Source organism: Lonchura striata, chromosome Z (genome assembly GCF_050655825.1).
Source record: "Lonchura striata isolate lonStrDom1 chromosome Z, ASM5065582v1, whole genome shotgun sequence".
Lineage (NCBI taxonomy): Eukaryota > Metazoa > Chordata > Aves > Passeriformes > Estrildidae > Lonchura > Lonchura striata.
Genome location: NC_140740.1, coordinates 32,904,459 through 32,928,720, shown reverse-complemented (window position 1 = coordinate 32,928,720; position 24,262 = coordinate 32,904,459). Strand labels below are relative to the sequence as shown.

Here is a 24,262-nt window from a genome sequence, read left to right as displayed (position 1 = left end):
TTTTAAAAAAAGCCCATTAAACTTAAGTAAACAAAACCAGGGAAATACCAGGTTATTTCAGATAAACATGAGTTAATAATTTCCAACCATTTTTAAAGAATGACTCCCATAAATCCTTCTCTTTTAAAATTGCTGAGTGATCTCTGTGATTGATAAAGCTTTTGAACAGAAAAGGTTTTCTTACACAAGAATTATGTGTGTTTTTCTGTAATATGTGGCAAAACAACCTTTTAAATACAAATTTCCTCAGGAAAGTAAAAAATATAAATATGTTAAACACACACATACTGTACCAGATACAATTACTCACAAGAAATTCTAGGCTATATGGATCAAATTTTCTTTCTGTGTAGAAGTGCACTACAGTGTTAAAAGCTCATGAAAATTGGCTGCCATATTGCCAACTGAATACGCATAAAATGTCTGAGTTGTGTCCAGACTTGTAGGATTTGATAATCTGACAGTTGTAATTTAAGCAATAAGACTTGGAAGTTCTGTATTCACCATAATGTGAGAAAACTGATTAGCAAACTCCTTCAAATATTTGGAAATTTTGAAACACTCTGAAAAATTTTACTACTTTAGAAAAATTCTTGGCTGTGGAGTTGTGTTATTACAGGTTTTATTATGTAATGGTTTGTTCCTATGCACCCCTATGTTCCACTTGGTTTGTCCCTAGTTTTCCTGCCTTACCCCATCTGTCAATCCTTCCCTAAAGTGCCTAGTCATTCCCTTGCCCCCTCCCAGGCTCCCTGTCAGTCACTCGGTATCCCTTCCCATACACCTAGAAGCTTCCATCCTGGGTGCCGGGTGATTGGACAGGGGCCTGGGGTCCCTCCCACATCCATCCCTCATTGGTTCCCATATGTGTCACCCCATACAAGAGCCACTCCCTAGCCCACTCCCATTGGTTGACTGGTTCCCCTCCCTCTCAGTTTATAACATGCTGCAAGCACCTTGCAGGTGCTCTTGTTAGCAGGACTGTTCAAGTGTTGGTAGCCCCGGTCGGGCTGCAATAAACTTCGGACTTAGCCCTAGCAAGAGTCTCTCTTCCTTATCACGCCGCGGGATTCAGCAGCGCTTTCCAAACCCACGAAGCACCCTCCAAAGCCCTGCTGGGTCCAGCGGAGGGTGTTTCACCTGCCCCTCTCGCCCCATCGGGAGCTAGCCGGGGCAAAAAGGGATCTGGGACGGGAGCGCGGCAGCCTGGCACCCAATGTGGGGCCTCTCCACAGCGTCTGACCCTGCGACAGAGGACCCTCAGAGTCTGGGAGATTCGAGGGCTCAGACCTCTTTGGCCGTCAAGCTACCCCGGTGGGAGCAGACCCTCGTTTTAGCGGGTGGCGCTCCCGGGGATAGGACCGGCAGCTCCGGACAGCACCTCTGGAGTCGGCTTCCTCCTGCGGCGTTATCTGCCTCCAGGATTTTTCGTTTCTGCCCCGACAGCCCAGGACCCTCTCTTTGGTAAGTAAGGGGGCCCTTGGGGTTTAGCCTCCTGTCCTTTTTGGGACTTTTCCTTCTCCACAGGGTTTGGGGGAAGGATTCCTTTGCTGGGTGGGCTTCTCTTTCTCCCTTGGTCTTGGGGAAAGATCTCACATTCTCTTTTTCGCTTCCTTTCCCGGGGTGTGGGAAGCTTTAAGGGCAATCAGACTAAGCCGTCAGGGCAGTCTTGTGTTTTTCGTTGTTATTTTCCCGGTTGTGGATTTTGTGGCGCGTTTCTCCATCTCTCAGCATGGCTGCTAAACTGACTGCGCTTGAGAAGAGATTGTATTCCCAAGTTGCGGGCATCCTTTGTGTTGGGGAAAAAACGTTTAAAAAATCAGATATTAAGAAGTTTGTCCGATGGCTGTCTCAGACCTTCCCTGAAATTTCGGCTAGCAAATTATATCAAGTCCCCTTTTGGGACCAAATGGGAAGGGAGATCCTCCGAGAGTCAGATCTTTCTCTTTCCAAATTTACACATTTGGCCCTCCAAATTAGAGACATTATTAAAAATAACTATGAAGGTCTGCCACAACCATCTGTAGACAAACCCACCCCCAGTTCTAACCCCAGTTCCAAAAATCCTGCTCCTCTTTCCTCTCCCTCTCTCCCGAGACCGGGTATTCTTAGACGGGCATCCCGGCGAAGTCCGCAGGGAGATTCTGGCCCCTCTGAGAATTCCCCGGACCCCCGACAGGACAGTTCTGGCACTGTCCCAAATCCTCCTTCTACCCCTTCTTCCCCACAATATACCACCCTGTCTCGTAAAAATTCTGTTAGTTTTAAGTTACCCCAGCCACCTAAAAACCCCTCATCCCCTACTCCCTTAGCCCGGGATCCTCAAAATGTCTTCCCTTCTCCCTCCTTCCCAAGAACACAAAACGGCGGCGACCGCATGGCTTTTCCCGCCATTTGTGCTTCTTCTTCCCATGATCCCCATCCCCCCTCTTCCCAAAACCCCTTCTGGACGTCAGCCAACCCCTTCCGTCCCCAAGACTTCTCTGCCCATCCCTCTTCTCCACCCCCAATCTCCTCCTCTAATTAATTATGCAACACCCCACCCCTCGGCTCCACCCCCGGGGAGAGGAGTCTCCAACACGCCACTCCCACTGCCACAGACTCCGCCTCTTCCGACTCCTCCCTCGGTTCCCACGACCCAACTTCCGGTTCCCACGCTTTGAGTTCGGGGCCGGGGGGAGCGTGGGAACCGCGGCCTGCCCATTCCCTGCCTACCTTCTCAGCTGCACCGGTCACCTTTACCCCGCGACGGGGCGGCAGGCCCCTCGCACAGTGGTCCCCCATCCCACAGCAAATAATAAAAGATCTCTGCAAAGCCCAAAAGGAATTTGGTCGAGAGAGTGAGTTTTTTAGAGGCACGTTAAAAGCAACCCTTTCCTCAGCTGAATATGTTCCCGCTGATATACGGACACTGTTCTCATGCATGATAACCCAAGCAGAGTTTTTAATTTGGGAATCCGCATGGAAGCGGGAAATTAGGGAAGTGTTGCCGGACCTTTGGGCGGATGCAGATATCTCCAGGGATGCAGATGGAGCAATTTTATCTGTAGATCATCTGTGCGGGGAGGGGGATTGGCAATTGGGGACAAAGCAGGCGGACAAAATCCCTAGAGAAGCCCTTCAGGTTAGCTCTAAAACAGCAGAAAAGGCTTTCTTTAAGCTAAGACCAAGTGGCCCAGCCATTAATTATCTTTCTATTAAGCAGGAACCTTTTGAATCATTTGTTACTTTCGTGGACCGTCTATGCAATGCTATAGAGGCTCAAGTTCCAGATGAAAGACTCAGGAAAGGAATACTCAGAGGTTGCCAGACAAAATGCAAATGATGCATGCCGGCAAGCGATCCTGAGCCTTCCACTAGACCCAGAGCCAACTCTTCAGAACATGCTGGACATGTGTTCCCGAAAAGTGACAATTCCAGCCAAGGACACACAGGGAACTCATCAACTGCCATACAAGAGAGTTTCTTTTGCAGAGGCCGTAACACCTACAGCCACCCCTGTGCCGGAACGCCGTTCTGCCAGAGCACCCCCAAGGGGATCCCAACAAGACAGGCTGTGCAATCTCTGTAAACAGAGGGGACATTGGGCTTCGCACTGCCCACTGCAGGAGGTCTTTTTAAAATTTTGCCAACAGCAACAGGGGAGGAATGCATCGAACACTGGGGGGAAACAAAAAAACTAATAAGTCAGCGCAGTCCCTCCCTGCGCGAGGAAACAAATATGGTGGGACTTATAACATCAAAGGAGGGGAGGGACAAGTGTTCTGAAAGCCCACCTGAGGACAAAACCCTCAATACCAAAAAAGACACTTTACCAGACTTGACTATGGCTGACGAACCAGCCTATATGGGAGAGGATGTGGATTTTATTCCCAAAGCGTGGCTTGGTCGGGACACCAACCATCCCAGGCCCATACTTAACACTCATTCTCATTTTTCCCCATATAGGTTGGCCCTGACCGAACCTCTCCATCTGAAGGACAGTCATTGGCACTTCATCACCATAGACACCACGGACCCAGGAACCTGGAGGAACATCCACAGTAGGTACATCGTTCTTGGGGACACAAAGTTCACGCCACTTGACATCACAATCGCACCATGTTTAACATCAAAAGACCCTGAGAAATTAGTATTGTGGCTGCACTGCTCCCATCCACCAGTTTTCCTTCCAAAGGGCCAAATCATTGCCCAGGCCATCCCAGTATCTAAACCTCCTGCACACCCAGAAGACCTATGGAAAAAATCAGCCAAAAAGAGTTATCAGGTGTGCCAGGCACAAATTATAGGGAAGGAAAGGCCAAAGCTCTCATGCTATATGTGGAAGGATGGGGAGCACAAACATCTTAATGGACTCCTAGACACAGGGGCAGACGTGACAGTCATTCCTGCACGGGACTGGCCGTCATGATGGGAATTGCAAAACGTGGCTGGGAGAATTCAAGGTGTAGGGGGTTCACAATTGGCTAAACAATCTAAAAACATCGTAAAATTTGAGGGGCCAAACGGGCAATTGGCTTATTTACGCCCATTTGTTTTGGACTATACGGAACCCTTGTGGGGGATGGACCTAATGGCCCAGTGGGGGGTCACAATTGACATACCGACTCCCCAGGTTTTTCGGGCAGCGGTCACTGAGGAGCGTCCTACCCAGAAACTTAATTGGCTTACTGATACACCAATCTGGGTAGAGCAGTGGCCGCTCAATAAACAAAAATTAAAAGCGCTCCAGAAGCTCGTGGATGAGCAACTCACCAAAGGGAATATCCAGGAAACAACATCTCCCTGGAATTCCCCAGTCTTTGTCCTCAAAAAACCAGGCAAGGAGGACGAGTGAAGGCTCTTCATGACCTTCGTACCATAAACACTGTCATCGAAGACATGGGCCCTCTCCAACCAGGGATGCCGTCCCCCACAATGTTGCCAGAAAATTGGGAATTGGCCGTGATCGATATAAAGAACTGTTTCTTTCAAATTCCCTTACGCCCTGGGGACGCACCACAGTTTGCCTTCTCGGTTCCTTCCATCAACCGAGAAGCCCCAATGGAGAGATATCACTCGAGAGTTTTGCCACAAGGCCTGAGAAACAGTCCTACTATCTGCCAGTGGTACGTCTCTTCATTGCTGTCCCCTGTGCGTGCAGCCACCAAGGGCGTGATCATCCAGCACTATATGGATGATATACTTATTTGTATCCCCAACAGCGATCTACTTACACACGCACTTGAACTGACAACCGATGCGTTGGTTGCTGCAGGGTTTGAGCTGTGAAAAGACAAAATTCAATGGATGACACCTTGGAAATACCTGGGTTTGGAAATAAACAAGCGGACCATTGTTCCGCAGAAATTGGCATAAAAAAATACAATTCGAACCCTACCTGACGTACAGCAGCTGTGTGGGTCTTTAAACTGGGTGAGACCCTGGTTAGGTATTACCAACGAAGACCTAGCCCCGCTTTTTGATTTATTGAAAAAGAGCCCAGTTCTCCCAGGGAACTCACTCCAGAGGCCAAAGCTGCACAAGAGAGGGTTCAGGAGACAATGTCTGCCAGGCAGGCCCACAGATACGATCCGGGCCTGCCCTTCAAATTCATCATATTAGGCAGACTGCCACACCTTCACGGTGTGATTTTTCAATGGATAGACACCCTAGGGAAGGGCAAGGATCACGACAAAAGGGATCCACTCTCAATCATAGAGTGGGTTTTCCTGAGTCACAGCAGATCCAAAAGAATGACACGGCCACAAGAGCTGGTGGCAGATTTAATCCGCAAGGCAAGAGCGTGGATTCGGGAGCTGGCGGGGTGTGACTTTGAGTGCATCCACATTCCTCTGAAATTGGAATCGGGCCAGTTCACAAAAGCAATGTTGGAGCACCTACTGCAAGAAAATGAATCATTGCAGTTTGCGCTGGACAGCTACATGGGCAAAATTTCAGTTTTGAGACCGGCCCACAAAATTTTCAATTCGGAAATCCAATTCACTTTGTCAACAAAACAAATTCAGAGTAAAAAACCCTTGAAGGCTCTGACAGTTTTTACAGACGCGTCCGGAGGGTCCCACAAGTCAGTTGTGACTTGGAAAGATCCTCAAACTCAGCGGTGGGAGGCAGATGTTGTTAAGGTGGAGGGTTCCCCTCAAATAGGTGAGTTGCCCGCAGTCGTTAGGGCCTTCGAGCGGTTCTCTGAACCCTTCAGTCTGGTCACTGATTCGGCTTACGTAGCAGGTGTAGTGTCCAGAGCACAGGATGCAATCCTGCAAGGTGTTTCCAATTATGCTCTTTATAAGTTGCTCTCAAAATTAATCAAACTAGTCTCCTCCAAGAGCAACCGTTTTATGTGATGCACATCAGGTCACACACCGATCTGTCGGGGTTCTTGGCCGAGGGCAATAGGCATGCCGATTCCCTCACTGCCACCCCCGTCCAGATGGCACCGCTCCCCGACAAATTCCAGCAAGCCAGCTCTACCACCAGAATGCGCCCGGCCTGGTGAGACAATTCCACCTTACCCGTGACCAGGCCCGGGCCACTGTGGCCATTTGCCCGTCCTGTAAGTCGCTCCCATTGCCATCGGTGAGCGCAGGGGCTAACCCTAGGGGTCTGAAGTCCTGCGAGGTGTGGCAAATGGACGTTACTCACATCCATTCCTTCGGGAGGATAAAGTGCGTCCATGTCTCTGTGGACACCTTCTCTGGGGCAGTTTTCGCCTCTGCCCACACAGGGGAGAAGGCCAAGGACATAAAAAAACATCTAATACAGGCCTTCTCTATGCTGGGCATCCCCAAATTAATTAAAACCGACAGTGCCCCCGGGTACACCTCCAAGGAATTCGCAGGCTTCCTACAGCAATGGGGAATAGAACACAAAACTGGCATCGCCTATTCCCCATCAGGTCAAGCCGTGGTGGAGCGGACTCACCAAAGTCTCAAAAGAATGTTAAAACAACAACAGCCCTCAGCAAAGACTGAGTCCCCCCAGGTTCGGTTGGCGCGGGCCCTCTTTACAAGCAATTTTTTAAACTGCTCCTTCGAATGCCTGAATCCACCCATCACTAGGCACTTTAATAATCATGATTTGAGTAAGGTCAGGGAAAAGCCGCCAGTTCTCATTAAAGATCCTGAGACCTGGCGGCAGGAGGGACCTTATGATTTAGTCACCTGGGGGCGGGGGTACACCTGCGTATCTACACCCTCAGGCCTAAGATGGGTCCCCTCCAAATTCGTCAGACCATACATCCCGAAAGCTCAGAAAAAAGAACCGGAAAGTCCTCAGGTTGGGCATGCCGCCCTTAGACAGCGGAGAAAGTCACCCTTACCTGACTCTCCCTCTTCTCTCTCCAACTCCTGTGGCTCTTTGTTCCCTTTTGAGTTAGACCTCCCCTATCCTGAGTATTAATTTACGTTTCAGTTGTTTTTCAGAACACACTTCACCCCGAATCCACCCAAGATGCAAACAACATTGAGCCTCATCCTTCTCGGCATCACCATCGCCATAAGACCACAGCTGGCATGGATTGTCCCTCAGCCCCCAGCCAAAGTATGGACCACATTGGCCAAATCCTTAAACCAAGACCATTTATGTTTATCAACCACCTCTGCTTCCAACCCCTTCCTATCCTGCCTCGTGAGGATCCCGTATCCTCTACAGAATTTTCCTTTTACCCTCCCTACAAATGCCTCTGCCCCACGCATAAAGAAAAAGACCCGTACTTTTGTCATGCACGCAGTGAGACAACCAGACGAATGGAAGGCGTGGGTCAAATCACTTCCCCGTATGGAAAAAGAACCTGAAGAACTTGAATTACTTGGCTCCTCCCTCGCTTATATATGAATTCATTTTGTTGTCTCCTCCAATCCCTTTGCCCAACCTAGGAGGGAAATCAAACAAACCATCCCAGAGTATCAGGCAAGGAATTGGTGTAAAAGAGTCATGCAAATTCCAGGTTTCTCTACCCCTGATAATAAACCCCACTCTCTCCCCAAAGGATCCTTTTTAATTTGTGGTAATTGGGCTTGGGCAGGCATCCCCCCTCACCTGGTCAGAGGTCCATGCACATTTGGGCAGTTGAGCTTGTTTACTCCCAACAAAACACTAAATCAGACAGGGCAATTGGCAAGGAAAAAAAGAGACACTGGACTTACTGATTGGGATGCAAATTGTGTAGATGAAGTAATTCATTGGTCCAAGCCAAAAGGCGTTGCTACCATTGTCTTTTTACCCTGGGTGGCAATTGCCCATGCATTCAGGGAATTGTCCAGCCTTGAATGCTGGGTAGTTAAACAAGCTAATTATACATCAGCTGCTTTAAGTGACCTTCTAGCAGATAAGGAAGTAACGAGGCAGGGCACCCTCCAGAACCAAGCAGCTATAGACTTTCTCTTGCTCCTTCACAATCATAAATGTGAAGAATTTGCAGGCCTATGCTGCATGAACTTCAGTTCTAGGGCTGAGGACGTCCGTACCACCCTTGATAAGATGCAGACCATGATTCACCATCTCAAGAAAGAATCAGCAGGATGGCTGGGATCACTATTTGATGGATGGGGACTCTCTGGGTGGGTTCAATCTATTATCCGGACAGGACTGGTGGTGTTGTTGGGACTCATCATTTTTATCATCGGTCTTAGTGTTGTGAAAAGTTTAATAATGAAGGCAATCAATTCCACCATCAGCATCAACCATGCCGCACTAGCCGCACCTTATGAATTGGAGCCCCTCAACAAAGAAGGGCCACAAGAAGAAGAGCCACAAGAAAAGGAAAACATTTGGTTCCAAGATGAGCCTATGGACTATGAAACCCCCATTTAAAAAACTTATTTTACCCTCTCTCCTTTCTTCCTTTTTTAAACAAAAAAGGGGGAGATGTGGAGTTGTGTTATTACAGGTTTTATTATGTAATGGTTTGTTCCTATGCACCCCTATGTTCCACTTGGTTTGTCCCTAGTTTTCCCGGCTTACCTCATCTGTCAATCCTTCCCTAAAGTGCCTAGTCATTCCCTTGCCCCCTCCCAGGCTCCCTGTCAGTCACTCGGTATCCCTTCCCATACACCTAGAAGCTTCCATCCTGGGTGCCGGGTGATTGGACAGGGGCCTGGGGCCCCTCCCACGTCCATCCCTCATTGGTTCCCATATGTGTCACCCCATACAAGAGCCACTCCCTAGCCCACTCCCATTGGTTGACTGGTTCCCCTCCCTCTCAGTTTATAACATGCTGCAAGCACCTTGCAGGTGCTCTTGTTAGCAGGACTGTTCAAGTGTTGGTAGCCCTGGTTGGGCTGCAATAAACTTAGGACTTAGCCCTAGCAAGAGTCTCTCTTCCTTATCACGCCGCAGGATTCAGCAGCGCTTTCCGAACCCACGAAGCACCCTCCAAAGCCCTGCTGGGTCCAGCGGAGGGTGTTTCACCTGCCCCTCTCGTGCCATCGGGAAGCTAGCCAGGGCAAAAAGGGATCTGGGACGGGAGCATGGCACTTGGCTTGACCAGCAATCTTCAAAAAGAGGGGAGGGGAGGGGAGGGGAGGGGAGGGGAGAGGGAGAGGGAGAGGGAGAGGGAGAGGGAGAGGGAGAGGGAGAGGGAGAGGATTTCTTTTTCACCTAAATATTCAGAATCAGTATCCAGAGTTCAGTGTTCAGTTGTCTGTTTAACCTACCCAGCCTTCTGCTGCACATCCTTGATTTCTAAAACATGGGAATTCCCTTCTCCTGGGCTCTTTTAAAAGGTGGCTCTTAAAAAGTCCTCAGTATTTATGGTCTCAGAAACCCTTGAAAGCAGAAACCCTACTAACTAGTTCCTTGATCAGCCAAAAGCTTGCTTTAGTAGCATCTCTGCTACTAAACAGATTTTTTCACAGCACTATCTTAAATTTAAAAGCTTCATAATCACTGTGGCAAAGACAGCCACCAATCTTCCCTCAACCCATCAGGTCACCTCCTCTTAGAAACAACAGACCTAGGAGTGCACTTCCCCTATTCAGTTCCCTTACCACCTTTATTAAAAGTCAGTTTATATATGGACTTCTTCTGGACATGAACAGGAGGTCTGGGCCCATGCAAACTTTCTGAAGGACAGCAAAGACAAGTTTAACATCCTGTGCCTGGCCCAGAGCAACTCCTGGTCTAAGTACAGACAGGTGGATTAAGGGTTTGAGATCAGAGAAGGTAAAAAGATTCGGGATACCAATGAATGAAAAATTAGATGTGACTGGCAATGTGTGCTCATAGCCCAGAAACCTAAACATGTCCTGGGCTGCATCCAAAGCAGCGTGGGCAGGAGGGTGAGGGAGTGGATTCTGCTCCTCTGTTTGCTCTGGTAGGACCCCACCTGGAGTGTTGTGTCCAATTCTGGATCCTTAGCACAGGAAAACATGGACCTGTTGGAGTGAGTCCAGAGCATAGCCAGGACTATGATTATGAGGAGGAAATGTTGAGAATTGGAGTTGTTCAGGCTAGAGATGAGAAGGTTCCTGAAAGACCTTATTGTGACCTTTAAATACTTAAAAGGTGCTCATAAGAAGAAGGGAGAGGGAATTTAACTAAAGTCTGTAGTGGCAGAACATGGACAACTGAGTTAGAGTGAGGGTTTAAGTCCTTATAGACTAGTAAATCAGTGCCAACATCTGGGCTGGCTGATCTATAGTAAATTTCCACAGCAATATCTGCTTTATTTGCCTTTTCTTTAATGCAAACAGTGTACAGTCCAACCCCTCTGCCCCACCTGCCCTGCCTGTCTCTCCTGAAGGGTCCATAACTGTCCACCCCAGCACTGCAGCCAGAGGACTCTTCCCATCAAGTCTCACTTAAGCCAGTGTTGTAGGTCTGGGACTGAGCCAAAACAAGTTCCTCTTGTTTATTCCTCATGCTGTGGGCAAGCATTTTAAATACCCTCCATTGGATTTGGTGCGTCTTGGAGCAGACATAAAGCTCTCACCTGCACACTGTCACTAATTGTACTGTCCCAGAGCTTGTTACTGGTAACTCTGTCTAGACACATGCTTCTGCAGGGTCACCTTCCCAAGCAATGTCTGTGGCTTCTGCAAGGAGGGCTGCTACACTTGAGTGCAGCACTTCAAGCAACAGACCACAGCATGGGTCAGATGACACCCTGGTCCTTAGAAAGAAAAGCCATAAAGAGGAGACAGGTCAATCCCTTTGCCAGCTGCCACCTTGCACAAAGCTGCAATGATGATGCCAAATAAATGTCTGAACTCATTTTCTTCGGGGCTTCTGCTTGTCCCTATTGCACAAACATCATCTTGAGAGCTCCAAGATGGAGAAGTCATGGGGAGGTTTCTTTCTTGTTTCCCTCTACTCCCCTGGGAGCTGCAATGGCATAGGAGGAAAGAGTCTCGGGGCCCAGCAGGGTGTGCAGAGCAGAAAAAGAGGCAAGTACCTGATGTGGAGCAGGGCTTTGTCCACCTCCCTGATATGCCATCTGAGTAAGGATGAAAAGAAATTTGGGCATTTTAGTACATTATGTCCCTGAGGTTTTTTTGTCTTCCTCCCCAGCATATACAATGCCCCTTACCAGAGCTCATCTGGGCCATTTTTTGAGTACTTCACTTGGCAAGTAAAACAGCACTCTGGAACCACAATTAGAAGCATTTATTGAATAAGAGAGGAAAGTATATAGATGACATATACTGACTTTGCACTTTTTGCATGTATATCATGTTCATGCATCTGTATCAACTTCCCAGCAAGTCATGCATGCTTTATCCATTTCATATTATCTTGTGCATGTCTTATCCTTAACAGTGAAAACTTAAATTTTGTTCCTATCTTTACTGCCTTTATTTGTATTTTTTATTAAATAAATTACAGTTTTCTTTTTAAAAAAACAAATCTATTTCGGTAAAAACAGCTGGAAAACCCTTTAAAAGGGCCTATATAAAGCGGGAGTCTCCCATGGGCACATTTGTTTTTATCGAGTATTTGCACTCAGAAAGTCAGATGATGTAATGACTATTCTATGTTCTTGGTGTGTTATGTAAGGAAACATAAGTAATTTCCTCTGTTATTTACAAAATTATAGAATGACCTGTGAATACATATGCATACAATGAAGTAAATTCAGAATTCAGTATTCAGCAATTTCTGCCATCTGGTACATTTTCATTTGCACCTTTCCTGAGCTGCTGCTGAGCACATCACCATTCCAAAGAGGGTTTTTGTTTAAAGTGCTGACTTGAAGCATTTCCAATTTTATGCCAGATAGGAAAAATATACCTACAGTCCAAGCCCTCATCTTTCTATAGCCTCCTTACACTTCCATTTGTGACTGTTCTTAGTGTTTTTAATACAGGGCATAATTGTTAGATGACAAATAAATATCTGAAGTCAGATGATTTTATACGACAGAAAAGGAGGAACCTGCCCAGAGTAGTCAGACACTTCACTCAGATGGATATTGAAGGCATTTTTTACACTCCAATCTCAGGGAAATAGCTTATGAAAAAATGGATCAGTTTTGCATGTCAGTGAAGGTAGTTCAGTGTACTTGAGCTAGATAATAATTGACTTGCTCCATTTCGAAGTGTAAACACTCATCTTACAATTAAGGGTCAGATAAAAACAGCTGACAGGAAGTTAGAAGGGTAGGCATCAAATATATAATAGTTGCCTTTCCTGAATACTGGAAGGAAAATCTCACTGGGTAAGAAGGAGAACAACTATAATGTCATATAACAACAGACTGCTGAATTAGCATTTTTTACTTATTTTTCCCTCCTCCTAAATGAGAAAGAGCTATGCAGAAAGTGTATGTAAGGGCAATCACTGTCAGCACTAAAGACCTCTTTACATTTAGTGTAATGGGAAATGGATAACTTTCTGTCTGGGCCACTGCTGTGATGATAGTGGCAATATCACAGTTATAAAAACTAAGCAGCTGATATCTATTTAGTTATAAATTCATGCTTTTCCAAAGCTTGTAAATCCCAGTTTTAAGTATGTTTGCTAGTGGCAACCAGTTAAATCTTTGCTAGGATAATTCACCAGTTATCTGTTACATGTTTCCATTACTTTTGCACAGGCATATTCTGTGATTCTGGGATTAATCAGAAAATGGTAGCAAAGGTGATCAATGCATCAGAAGCCCCAGATCAGAAAACATATTCCAAAACTACAGCTGCATTGGTCATAAACCCGTGAAATTCTAAGGTCACTCTCCCACAAATCTATGGCTAGCCTTGTACCCAACAACAGTACTAGTTTCAGTCTAACCCTGGATATTAACCTAGCAGCACTTAAATGTTTATTGTCTTATTTGATTGAGGTCATTCATACATTGGCTGTCATGATCTGGATTAAAATATGATTTACAGCAAGAGGGTTTTTTTTAAATAAATAAAATTTGTATTTCACTTGCTTGGCAAGTGAGGCACATAGCTCTGTTTCTGGGTATGATAAAGGCCCTGTAGCAGTGCAGGTAAATATGGAAATACCAGTGTGTTTTCAATGTCTTTTACTTTGATCTGCTTCCCACTGGCTCACTTTATGTATACCCTTCACAGGCAAACAGTGAGTTCACAGTGATATGGGACTAAACAGCTTTCTGGAGGTCATTTAGAGCACCTCCCTAATCAAGAAGCAATTACGCATTTCATGTTCAAGCTCAGCCTAAGTGTGCAGTACAGAAACACCAAAGGTTGTGTGAGGCAGAAACACTGAATGCCTGTCTGTAAATGGACAGGACTCTGGGACATAGTGGGCAAGTACAGAACTGGCATCATTCTTCTATAGCCTTGATAATCTCTGTAACCAATACACAGTACAACAATATGACAGTTAGATACAACAGGTGAATGAGAAAACATGAGTTGATCTCAGTTGGACTGCCAAAAAATAAGACCAGTACAGAAAAACACAAGCAATCACTAAACTGCAAGGAATGATTTCTGTTTTCAGCCTCTTTGGGTGCTGACTACAAAGTTAAACCTGGATGAATGGTCAGAGTCATCTGCAAAAATAGCACAGCAAGAAAGGAGCTAAGATATTTAAAAACTTGCATTAAAGAAGATATAGTTATACTATGCATAATTTAGCACCATACTACCTAGAAATATATGTAAATATGTACACATGCATCTACCCACACATCTGAATCATTTTGTGCTGGTACTTTATCTTCTGATGCTGGACAAAGGAGAAAATGAAACATCTTCTCAATCCAGCTGATCTGCAGATTGCCTATGTTCCCATTTACCAGAAGCTTCCTACAAATGTTGATATTAAACATAATGTGAACCAAAGCCTCTCCCTAATCTTTGATTTTCTAAGATGTGGATGTGTTCTATGGAAGCCAAAACTAGGCAAAATGTTACTGATTCAATTACATCTCTGCAGCTAGTTAACTGAATTCAATTACAAATTCAGATCAACTTAGGTCACCACTTCCCCTTCACATTCTTTTTGTCCTCATTAGGGAATGCAAAATCCTTGTAGTATCCTTTAAGTAATTCACTTTTATGAATAAAGATCAAACATCTGCTTTGAGTTGCAATTACCTGGATTTTAAGTTTAAACAGCAAATTAAAAGAGAGAGTGAATACTAAACATCTTCTAAATCAACTTTAATCAAACTCAAAAAAGATGGCTTCCCACTCATGCACAATCAGGGTCATTTGTCAACATATCATATTAAAGAATATAAAGTCATAAGTAACAGTATAACTAAATATCTTATTAAAAAGAAAAATTTTCTTTACAATTCAGGTGAAGAATCCCCATATCATGACTTTTTGTACTACCCTTCAGCAGATTTTCAGATAATTTTGACACTGAAAATGGCATACAGTGTATGGCCTATTCACATAACAGTGTTCTCTGCTGAAGGTATATTTGCTTACATCTTGGACTAACAACTACTTTCACTAAGTCTACTGGTGACTTTCAAGTGATGTTTTATATCTGAAGTTTAGAATGTTTACCAGCACCTCAGAACAAGCTGTTTCTTCCACTATACTATTTTGCATGCCTTCTCAAAAAGGTATGTATAACCTTCATATAAATTCTATAAAATAGCAGTTAGATTTGTTTTTGTTTGGTTTGATTTCATAAAATTCTGTTAACAAAATTCTTCAAAAAGTTACTTCTGATGTGTTATCTTCAAAAAAGTCAGCCTCTGTATTTCAAATGTCACCCTTCAATCTCCTGTCAAGAAATAAGAAATAGTAGTGAACAAAGTACAACACCTAGGTACTTGGCAGCCAATAAAGAAGTTGATTGATAGGTTTTTCTAAACAGTGGTGTTTATAAATAAAATCATTATAAGCCCTAACTTAGAAGTTCAATCTAGTGTTCTATTACACAAAGCAACTAATACCATTTGCTGAAAACAAAAGCAAGAAATAAGGTCTCCTAAATTTGCTTTGAAAAGAAGTTTCATATTCATTGAGGATGCACATATAAAATATGATACCTGTGAGCTCATATGACTTGATAAGATCTTTCAAATTATATAATCAGAAAGACATTTTGGATGGAAATAAAATATCTATATTTAAAGATTATTTTCTGTAAGAAAAATAGTATTCTGTAAGAAAAATACTATTCTGTAAGAAAAATTATGTATACCTACAATCTTTGCTCACTCCTCCTCCCACAAGTAAAAAGACCACCTGAAATAATGTGTCCAATGCTAAAAAAAACCAATAAGTCATATAACAGGTTTTGGTCAAATGCATTTTTTAATGTCAGAATTATAGACCCCTTGAAATCAAGCTTTATCATGAAATGCTGATAGACCCTCAACTCTAATGGCTCCTCCAAGTGTTTCTAGACCAGGCATTTCTTACAGTGTCATAAAGTGACATTTAAAATACTACAGAATTTTCTCAAGGCAAATAAGCAGGTGTTCAAGAGGGCAGTGCTATTTAAATCTCACTGATTTACGGATGTGCTGCATGAAAGACCAATTAGCTTTATGGAAGCTCACAGCAGAAACTCCAGACTTTTGTAGACACAGTACCACCACTGTCTGAAGATCACCAATACATATTAATTTCCACGTTGTAATATTTGAACTCCTGCATTTTTCTTGTGTTACCAGTAGTGAAATACATACCTTAACTGACAGACTAGGGCTATCTTTTACTGGCGCACTTTTCATAGAATATTACATGCAATAAAATCCAATGCTCAGCTACCTCATCATACATAATGATGTGAGTCACCTGATGCATAGGCCTTTTACTGTTATTTCAGCAATACTTCTTAACTCTTCCAAAACTTAGTCACTGAGTCACTTCCCTCAAAATTTTTAAGCAGATTTAAAGGAAGAAGATGTCTGAAAATATACCTGCCATATTATGGTCAAAATCATCCTTCTGAAAGTCATTTATTAGAAAAGAACCAGGAGGTCATCAGACTAATTTCTGTAATTGATTAGCATTTTCTGTTTGTTAACACAAACACGCACAAATCAGTAAATTTATGGCTACGGGATCCAGCCTTAATGATTGAGTAAGACAGTAATTTAATCTGGCAAAAACTAAAACAAAACAAAACAGCAATAAGAAAAAACCAAACCAAACTAACAACCAAAAAACTGACAAAAAACTTCCACACAAACAAAAAAACAAAATTAGATATCAATAGCAAACTCCATTAAAGAAAATTGGTAGGAAAAAAACAGATCATTACTCCTTAGGCTGTAGTTAGCACTAAAATACCTGATATATGAGGAAAATTATTCCCGCTTTCTCTTCAGGAATAAAAGCAACCCTATATTTTTAGTTCTACAAGATTACACACCATCAGCTTCATACTGGTGCATGTGAGAAATATCAACTGAAAAGTTAAAAGATAATAAAAAGGTAAATTATTACACCCGTTCAATTACCTGCAAAGCAAATATGGTCTCCTTTTAAAATGTTTTCTAAAACTCAACCAGAATATTGCTTTAATTCTAATAAGCTTATAAAAGGCCACATGAGAATTGCAAATTATATGCACCAACAAACATCATTTTCCTAGTACACAGGACTGACTGACAGGGAAAGATCACAACACATATTTTACTCCCATTTGTCCCATTACTGATTGATTCGACTAGAAAACATGTTGTTTACATACCAGTAGCAGAAATAAAATGTAGACATTAGTTACAGATGCAGTAACTAAATTCCATTCAATCAAATCATGATTTGCAGATAGAGTTTGCAAGTTAAAATTCAGATTTCTGTTACGTATCTAACATTTCTCACTGAGAAATAGTTGTGCAAGCACAAAAATAAGAACTACAAGAACTTATCCAGCTAAAGTTTACCCAGAACTAACCCAGCTAAGTGTTTTGATGAAATGCTATGCAAAGAAAAGATACATTATGACTATCACAAAACTCAAAATATTTCTCAATATGGCCACCATTGACTTATGCTTTGGCAAAAGCAAAGTTCAGCACTAGCAGAGGTACAATGAGTCTAAGGCTCCTTGACTATTGTTTTCATTCATAAGTACATACAGTAGACCCAAAACCAGTCTTCAGACTAATTACAATTTTACAGTATTGAACCTTTTTTCTATACACTTGACTTTGTCATACTGACTTGGTAACCAAAAGGAAACATTCAAAATTTGGGAATTAAATTCCCATGCCCTGAACTATCTAGTGCATCTGAAGATTATACAGAGAAATGTTTATGCTTTCTGTGCAAGTCTGAGACCCAAAATTACACCACATGTGAGACAACAGGAAACTGCCAAGAATTGAGAAGTGAGATAGTGATTCTGTGCTGCTTTTCTTCATGCCTCTTTGTTTAGGTTATTGCAACAGTCAAATTAAAGCAATGAAAAGGCCATATTAGGGATCTAAAGGACGGTCTATTAATAAGTACAAATTTTGATGCACTTTACTGTAAATAATAATTTCATATTAAATTATTGTAACACTGTAAAAAAAGCCTGTGTTTTTCATTTTGCCTAGGCCCATGTGGTTGGAAAGGCTACAAGCCTGCTCAGATCTTTCATCACAAGTAATACAATTTTTGACTGTAATATAATGGCAAGGAAGAAACCTCTAAGTAGTCTAATCTTTCACTGTGGAGTTTTTCTAATTTCTTCTCTTTCCAACTTCTCACTACTTTTTTTCCCTGTTAGAGCTTTGCTTTCAATAGCTTCACTATTAAAGAAAAATGCATTGCCTTTGGGTAACAGTGAAATATAAGAAGGGCAGGATCAAGGACAGAAGTCCTCTTCCACTGACCTACAGAAGGGGTCACAATAATGTTAAAATTACAGATTCTTTAAAAGGTGATCAAACAAACCATCCAGAGCACAGAGGTTTGGCACCATCATGAAATATTGTACAGCTACTCTGCTCTTCTCTTCCTATTCTTCATGTCAGCAGGAAACAGAATTCACAAGACTGTAGCCCTCTGAACACATCAGTAAGTTATAGTCTTGTCTTTTTCAGTCTCCTGCTGGTTCAAATAGCAGGACCAATAGAAAGAATTGTTCAAAGATCTTATAAATGACTGCAACAGATACAGAATCCTTGGGGCAATTCTTAGGTACTCTACACCAACAAACTTTACAAACTTAACCTAGTTGCAGTCTCCTTCAAGTTTTTCACATTCTCAACAGAATTTAAGAAAAACTGAGTGAACAAGTGATCACTGAGGGGGGACGAGTCTAGAATGTGGTTACAGAAACTGAGGTAGTATGAACTCATCCTTATCCTTGTTATCTGCTCCTATTTCCTTCTCCCTCCAACTTAATACTTTGGGGTTTAAACAAATGTCAAACAGAAACTTATCTCCAAACTCAGTGAAAATATTTTCATCTACTTTTCTTCTGTAAAGTTTTATCACAAATAAACATTTCCATCAACAAAGTGTACATGCTCTTGGTAACCATATGTACCTTTTCTAATCCTTAACTATTCCTTCATTTATATTGGACATATAATAAACTTTCATAAGGAATCTGTACCATTAATTGTATTTCTTTTGTGGACAACCAGTCCCCTAACTAAAGTTCCCTTTTCATCCTAGTTCACTCACTTTATCAGTAACTCAGTTACAGTCTCTTTTCTATTTCCATTTAGTAAATGCTATGAGGGTAGAACTACTGGATTATACCTCAAAGAAATTGCCTAAATAATTAATTGGAAGGGTTTTCATCCCAGTTTTATTTAGCAAATGTTGGAGTGTTCTGCCAATTCTCACAGGAGATCAGCACAAAGCACAGGTGTTTCCGGGACTGGGATCTGTTAGGAAAAGTATCTATCTACTTAACAGCTTATAACCCTTTATAAAGCCAAAATTGTCTCTAACATCTTTCAAGATCATCTTGAAAATACCTGCACACTTCTTGCAGGGGCCTTTGACACAAATCTGATGATCTGGAAGTACATGCAAATAATTTTATATGTTTCTAATTCTAATGAGGACTTTATCTTGTCCATTTTCATGTTTTGCTTTCGTACACACTTAGCAGTCAGTTAGTATAATCTTTAATCACAGATTAAAGGTTGCCTAAACAAATGATGTATAGAAGTAGAGCTGGGCTTCTGTGATGGGGAGTTATTCTGTTAAAAGCATAAGTCTATTAGTCTTATTTTCATTCCTTTTAACACACTATTTCCACCTGCTTCAGTTATTGCCAGTCCTAAGAGTCACTGCAGCACTGCTTAAAGCCATTGTGCGGTTTCTGACACTTATTTATAGTATACTAAAATTAAAGTCAGACTGGGTGGTAAGAGTTTTAGACCACCTGGAATGTCTTTAAATCTTCAGTACATGTTTGACTGCAGCAAGACCAGAAATAATCCCAAATATGCAGTCATCACACTATTGGCTGATTCATCTTTTAAAATTATATATTCATTTCAAGGAACTATTTTTCCTAAATTTCCTTTTAAAAATTTAGAAGTGGTTTATTATATCTTTATCAGTTAAGTGATGGAGAAATACTTGGGAAAACAAAAGTGCCTGGTAAAACCTTATTTTAAAGCAAGGCATGTGTGGATAGCAAATTGATGGATTTTCCATATTTAATTTTCTTTCTTTCACTCTCTTTGCCTTGCATGAAACAAGAACTATACATTTCATGTGAGACAACATAAGTTGTTTATTTTTACAAGTGCCTAGTTGTAAGCTTAAAATACACATCATGCAGTAACTGTTTTAGGAAAAAAACCCCAAACTATAATTTCTTTCAAGATATTCATTTAGTAAGTGAATTTCCTAAGTATCTGAATGCTGTTTGAAATTGGTAATTAGGTGATAGAGTATGCAACACCATGTTTAGTAACCATGTTACAAATATCTCCCTGTTCTTTCACCTGTATTGTCATTTTAAGTGAGGGACACAGTTTTCCCCTGTCCATCAGAGTACTTAAACATTTGCAATCTCCTTGACTTCAATAGTGCTATTCTACATGGACCCAAAGTGAAACATATTCTCAAGTGTTTCTGGTGGATCAGAGCACTTCCGAGCAAGGACAGCAAAGCAGAACCTAACAGAGCCTCTAGTGCTGAAAATGTTGCCTAATAGTAATATAGGTTTTTCAGGTGCAATGTTTTTTAACTTTTTAATAACAAATTTGAATGCAAAGGGAATTGTGAAATACTTCATGCTGCCATTTTTAAGAATATAATTAAAATAAGAGGAAATTTATAGAAACTGATGTTAAAAAGCAGAGAAACCAAAATCAGTTTGATGCACAAAGTTATCAGAGAAAGACTGATAATTAATCTATTAATTAATTATCTAATAATTAATTATTAATCTAATTTTAATTTCCTGTATATTAACCCTCAATTACAAGGGCCTTTCTACTCTGCCAGTAAAAAAAGTTACTATGGAAAATTAGTGAAATTTTCACAAACCAAATGTATCTATAAATAGTAGTTGATGGTTACTGTAAACAAACTTTCTTACCTATAGCTTTTAAACTATGGACTAAATAGTTTAAGTGTTTAGAAATTTTTTGTCTGTGAACAACTGCCAAACAAGCACTCATCCCACAGTCATATTATAGCTGAGATTCTCAACTTAGAAGAATTTCTTCTAGTGCACAGTAAGGTAAAAAAGTGCTTGCTTGTCTTTATGAGAGGACAATAAAAGAAAGACAAACATATTCCTTAAGAACAGCAGTACAGTAAATCTCTGGGATTTACTATTGGTTATTTTCTTAATTTGGTTTCATTTAAGAAATGTAATCACAGGAGACAATAGCAAAGGCAAAAGTAGAATAACCTCAGATGTAATGTACTGTTTAAATTCCTACTTTTTATGCAAGGTAGTTATAGTCACTACTAGTATCAAGGAAATACAATGACATAAATGCATTCTTTGAGAATTGCTCCTTTAAAAAGAGAAAAAACAACCAAAAAACCCTAGTTTTCCCACAAGAAACTTACTTTTAATCAAACACATTTTACTCTTCAAGCAGGAAGCCAATTTGATATAACAAATTTTTTTGCCAAGTGAAGGAATGTGCAGTCATGCACCAGCAATTGAATCTTGAAATTCAGTTTGCCCATATTTGACAAGAAATAGCTTTAGGGTTCAAGGATACACTATATTACAAGAGAAGGCACTTAAATAAATATAGAACAGACCATGCATTTTATTACAGAAGACTTAAATACATCTTGCAGTGTGGGGCTTTGATGCTATTCATATGCTAACAATATACCATTTCCTCCAAGTGCTTGATACATCAGAATAAAAAGACATAATTTGCTGACATTGCACTATACACTTCCTGTCCAGAATACTGATTAATTGTCATTCAGCTTTCAAGGCAAATACACCCAAATTAGCCCTCAAAATAACCTTTACATTATGCTCTTAACACTTAAAAATTCCAGTTAAAATAAATTTCCATTTTACAGACTCAAACAATGAAACAAAGACCATAACTGTATTTTCACTCTGCTTCTAACATACAGTTCTTGTGCCCCAGGGACTTCTTTCATCTAGTGCAAATGCTGGCATATGATGCGATTGTTAACATAGCTGGCCACCAGATGAAGTAAATTATCTAAACTGCCAAGATTCCTACTTTCATTCCAATTTAAACATCAATTTAACACACAAACTGAAGGGTATTATGAAAGCTTTAGTATGAACCATTTCAGATATGAAAAAGGATAGATTTCTCAAGCCACCAAAACAAACAAATATGTTATTCATTGAATTTGAAGATGAGTTAAAAAATTATCAGTGCACAAAGGTATTTCTATCTAATTTACTTCATTCCAGTAAATTAGAACAGTATACCCTACACACCTTGCCAGAAAGGAGTCATCTGCATAAATGCATGGCATTATCCAGAATCATATATTTTATCAAGTAGTTAAAAGGGGAGCATATTGCCAACAAGTATCTTGTGGGTCTCAGATTCAGTCAAAGAAACTGAGAATTTCTAGCCAGGCAGAAGCCTGGGTAAGAGCTGGAGAAGAATGTAAATAATTCTTTATCTCTCTTGTTTTTCACATTGTTTATAGTTAAGTTCAATCACTGTGCATCAAGCACTTTGCACCAATGGTGTGGTTGTTTTCACTTCAGGACAAAGGAACTGGTCCTCATGAAGCTCTGTATAAAAGAGCAGTGTATTTTGAATAAATCGGAGTTTTACTCTCAGCAGCCTTCTGAGTCAGTTTCTCATTCCTGTCCTGCCTCAACAGCGACAATATCTGGTTTCTTTTTCTAAGGGAAAACACTTTGAAAAATATTTGGGCTGTGAGATAGCCTTATTCATGAAATTTTTTTCTCCAGTTTAAACAATTTTATAACAGATTGCTTTCTGAGAGTCATTTAATCTCTTTTTTTCTCAGCTCCTTCCTTCTCCATATAACACTAATACTCTAATCCCATTCAATGGCATTCCCACAAGGCTGTGTGCTCTTCAATACAGCAGCTCCCTTTGCACAGCACAATGCAGTTAGTTTTACATGAGATACTGACACATTACCATGGCAAGGTCTAGGCAATCCAGGAGACTCCTGGAAGGCATGGAGAATACACAGCCATAGCAGAAGGGATGCATTTCTATATCTATTGGTCAGTAGTGAGTGAGCTAACTGGGGATATCAAGACTGGAGACAGCCCGGCCTGCACTGATCACAGGTGGAATGTGCTGTCCTCAAGCTTACAGGTTAAGTAAAGATATGAACTTTAGCACAGCAAACTTCCATCTCATCAAAGAGACAGTCAGTGGGATACCCTGGATAGTCACCTCCAGAGAGTAGTGGTCAATGGTTCAGAGTGAACATCAGTGGCAATGGTGCCCTCAGGGGTCTGTACTGGTACCACTGTTACATAACATCTTCATCAATGACATAGATGAAGGGATCAATTGCACTCTCAGCAAATTTGCAGATGACAACAAGCTGAGTGGTTCCTTCAGCACTCCTGAAAGAAAAGATGTCACCCAGAAAGACCTGGAAAGGAGTGGTTCCATGGGAAATTACATGTTTAGCAAAGCCAAGTGCAAGACATTGTCCTGTTGAGAAGGACTTGGGGATGATAGTAAATAAGAGGCTGGACATGACCCAGGCATGGGCACTCACAGCCCTGAAAGACAAACATCTGGGCTGCAACCAAAGCAGTGTGGCCAGCAAGGGAGGGAAGGGATTCTGCCCCTCTGCTCTGCTCTGGTGACACCCGATGTGGAGTGCTGTGTACAGTTCTGTAGTTCCCAGAAGAGGAAGGACATTGACCTCTTTGAGTGACTACAGAGGATGGCCAGGAAGATTAGAGGGCTGGAGCACTTTTGCTATGAGGAAATGACATTGTTGAGCCAGGGACAGGTAAAATTACTCACAGGATTTCAGAAGGCGAAATAAGCATTTATTCAAAAGCATTTTCCTCTTTTATAATTCCATTGGTCTTAAAGTAAAAACATTTCACCTGATTGGTACATTGGACTTAGGTCAGTGTGGTAGAACATATCTATAAAAAATATGAACAGAAAGCAAGATAATAGATTGTTTACATTGTTCTCAGACTTTTTCCCAGGCTTAGCCTGGCAGAAATCTTTCTCTTCTTCTCTGTGACTGAACTGAGAATATTCACAAGGAAAGACTGAGTGAATAGAGATTGTTCAGCCTAGAGAAGAGTCGGCTTCAGGGTGACCAAATTGTGGCCTTTCAGAAGGGAACTTACACGAAAGATGGGGAGAGATCTGTTGCAAGGGCATATAGCGACAAAAAAGAATTGTTTTAAAACATTTTGGGTTTAAGCCTACTCTCAGAAGAGGTTCAGATTAGATATCACTTATAAATTCTTGACCATAAGGTTCGTAGGA

At 41.7% G+C, this 24,262-nt stretch overlaps 2 protein-coding genes across 7 annotated transcripts in view; one reads left to right on the top strand and one right to left on the bottom strand.

Annotated features, from left to right (window-relative positions):
• Positions 1-24,262, bottom strand: part of CSNK1G3 (casein kinase 1 gamma 3) — a 228,019-nt gene that overhangs the window by 74,289 nt on the left and 129,468 nt on the right. The window lies entirely within an intron of this gene.
• Positions 744-9,305, top strand: LOC146763765 (uncharacterized). Of its 2 annotated transcripts, XM_085566830.1 has the most exons (3): positions 744-1,464; positions 3,949-4,043; positions 7,411-9,305. In XM_085566830.1, the coding sequence occupies exons 1-3, from the start codon at positions 1,217-1,219 to the stop codon at positions 7,791-7,793; spliced, it is 726 nt and encodes a 241-aa protein (XP_085422956.1). In that variant the 5' UTR covers positions 744-1,216; the 3' UTR covers positions 7,794-9,305. The 2 variants fall into 2 exon arrangements, 1 of the variants encoding a protein (XP_085422956.1); XR_014951372.1 differs by lacking the exon at positions 744-1,464 and having other exon boundaries at positions 3,793-4,047.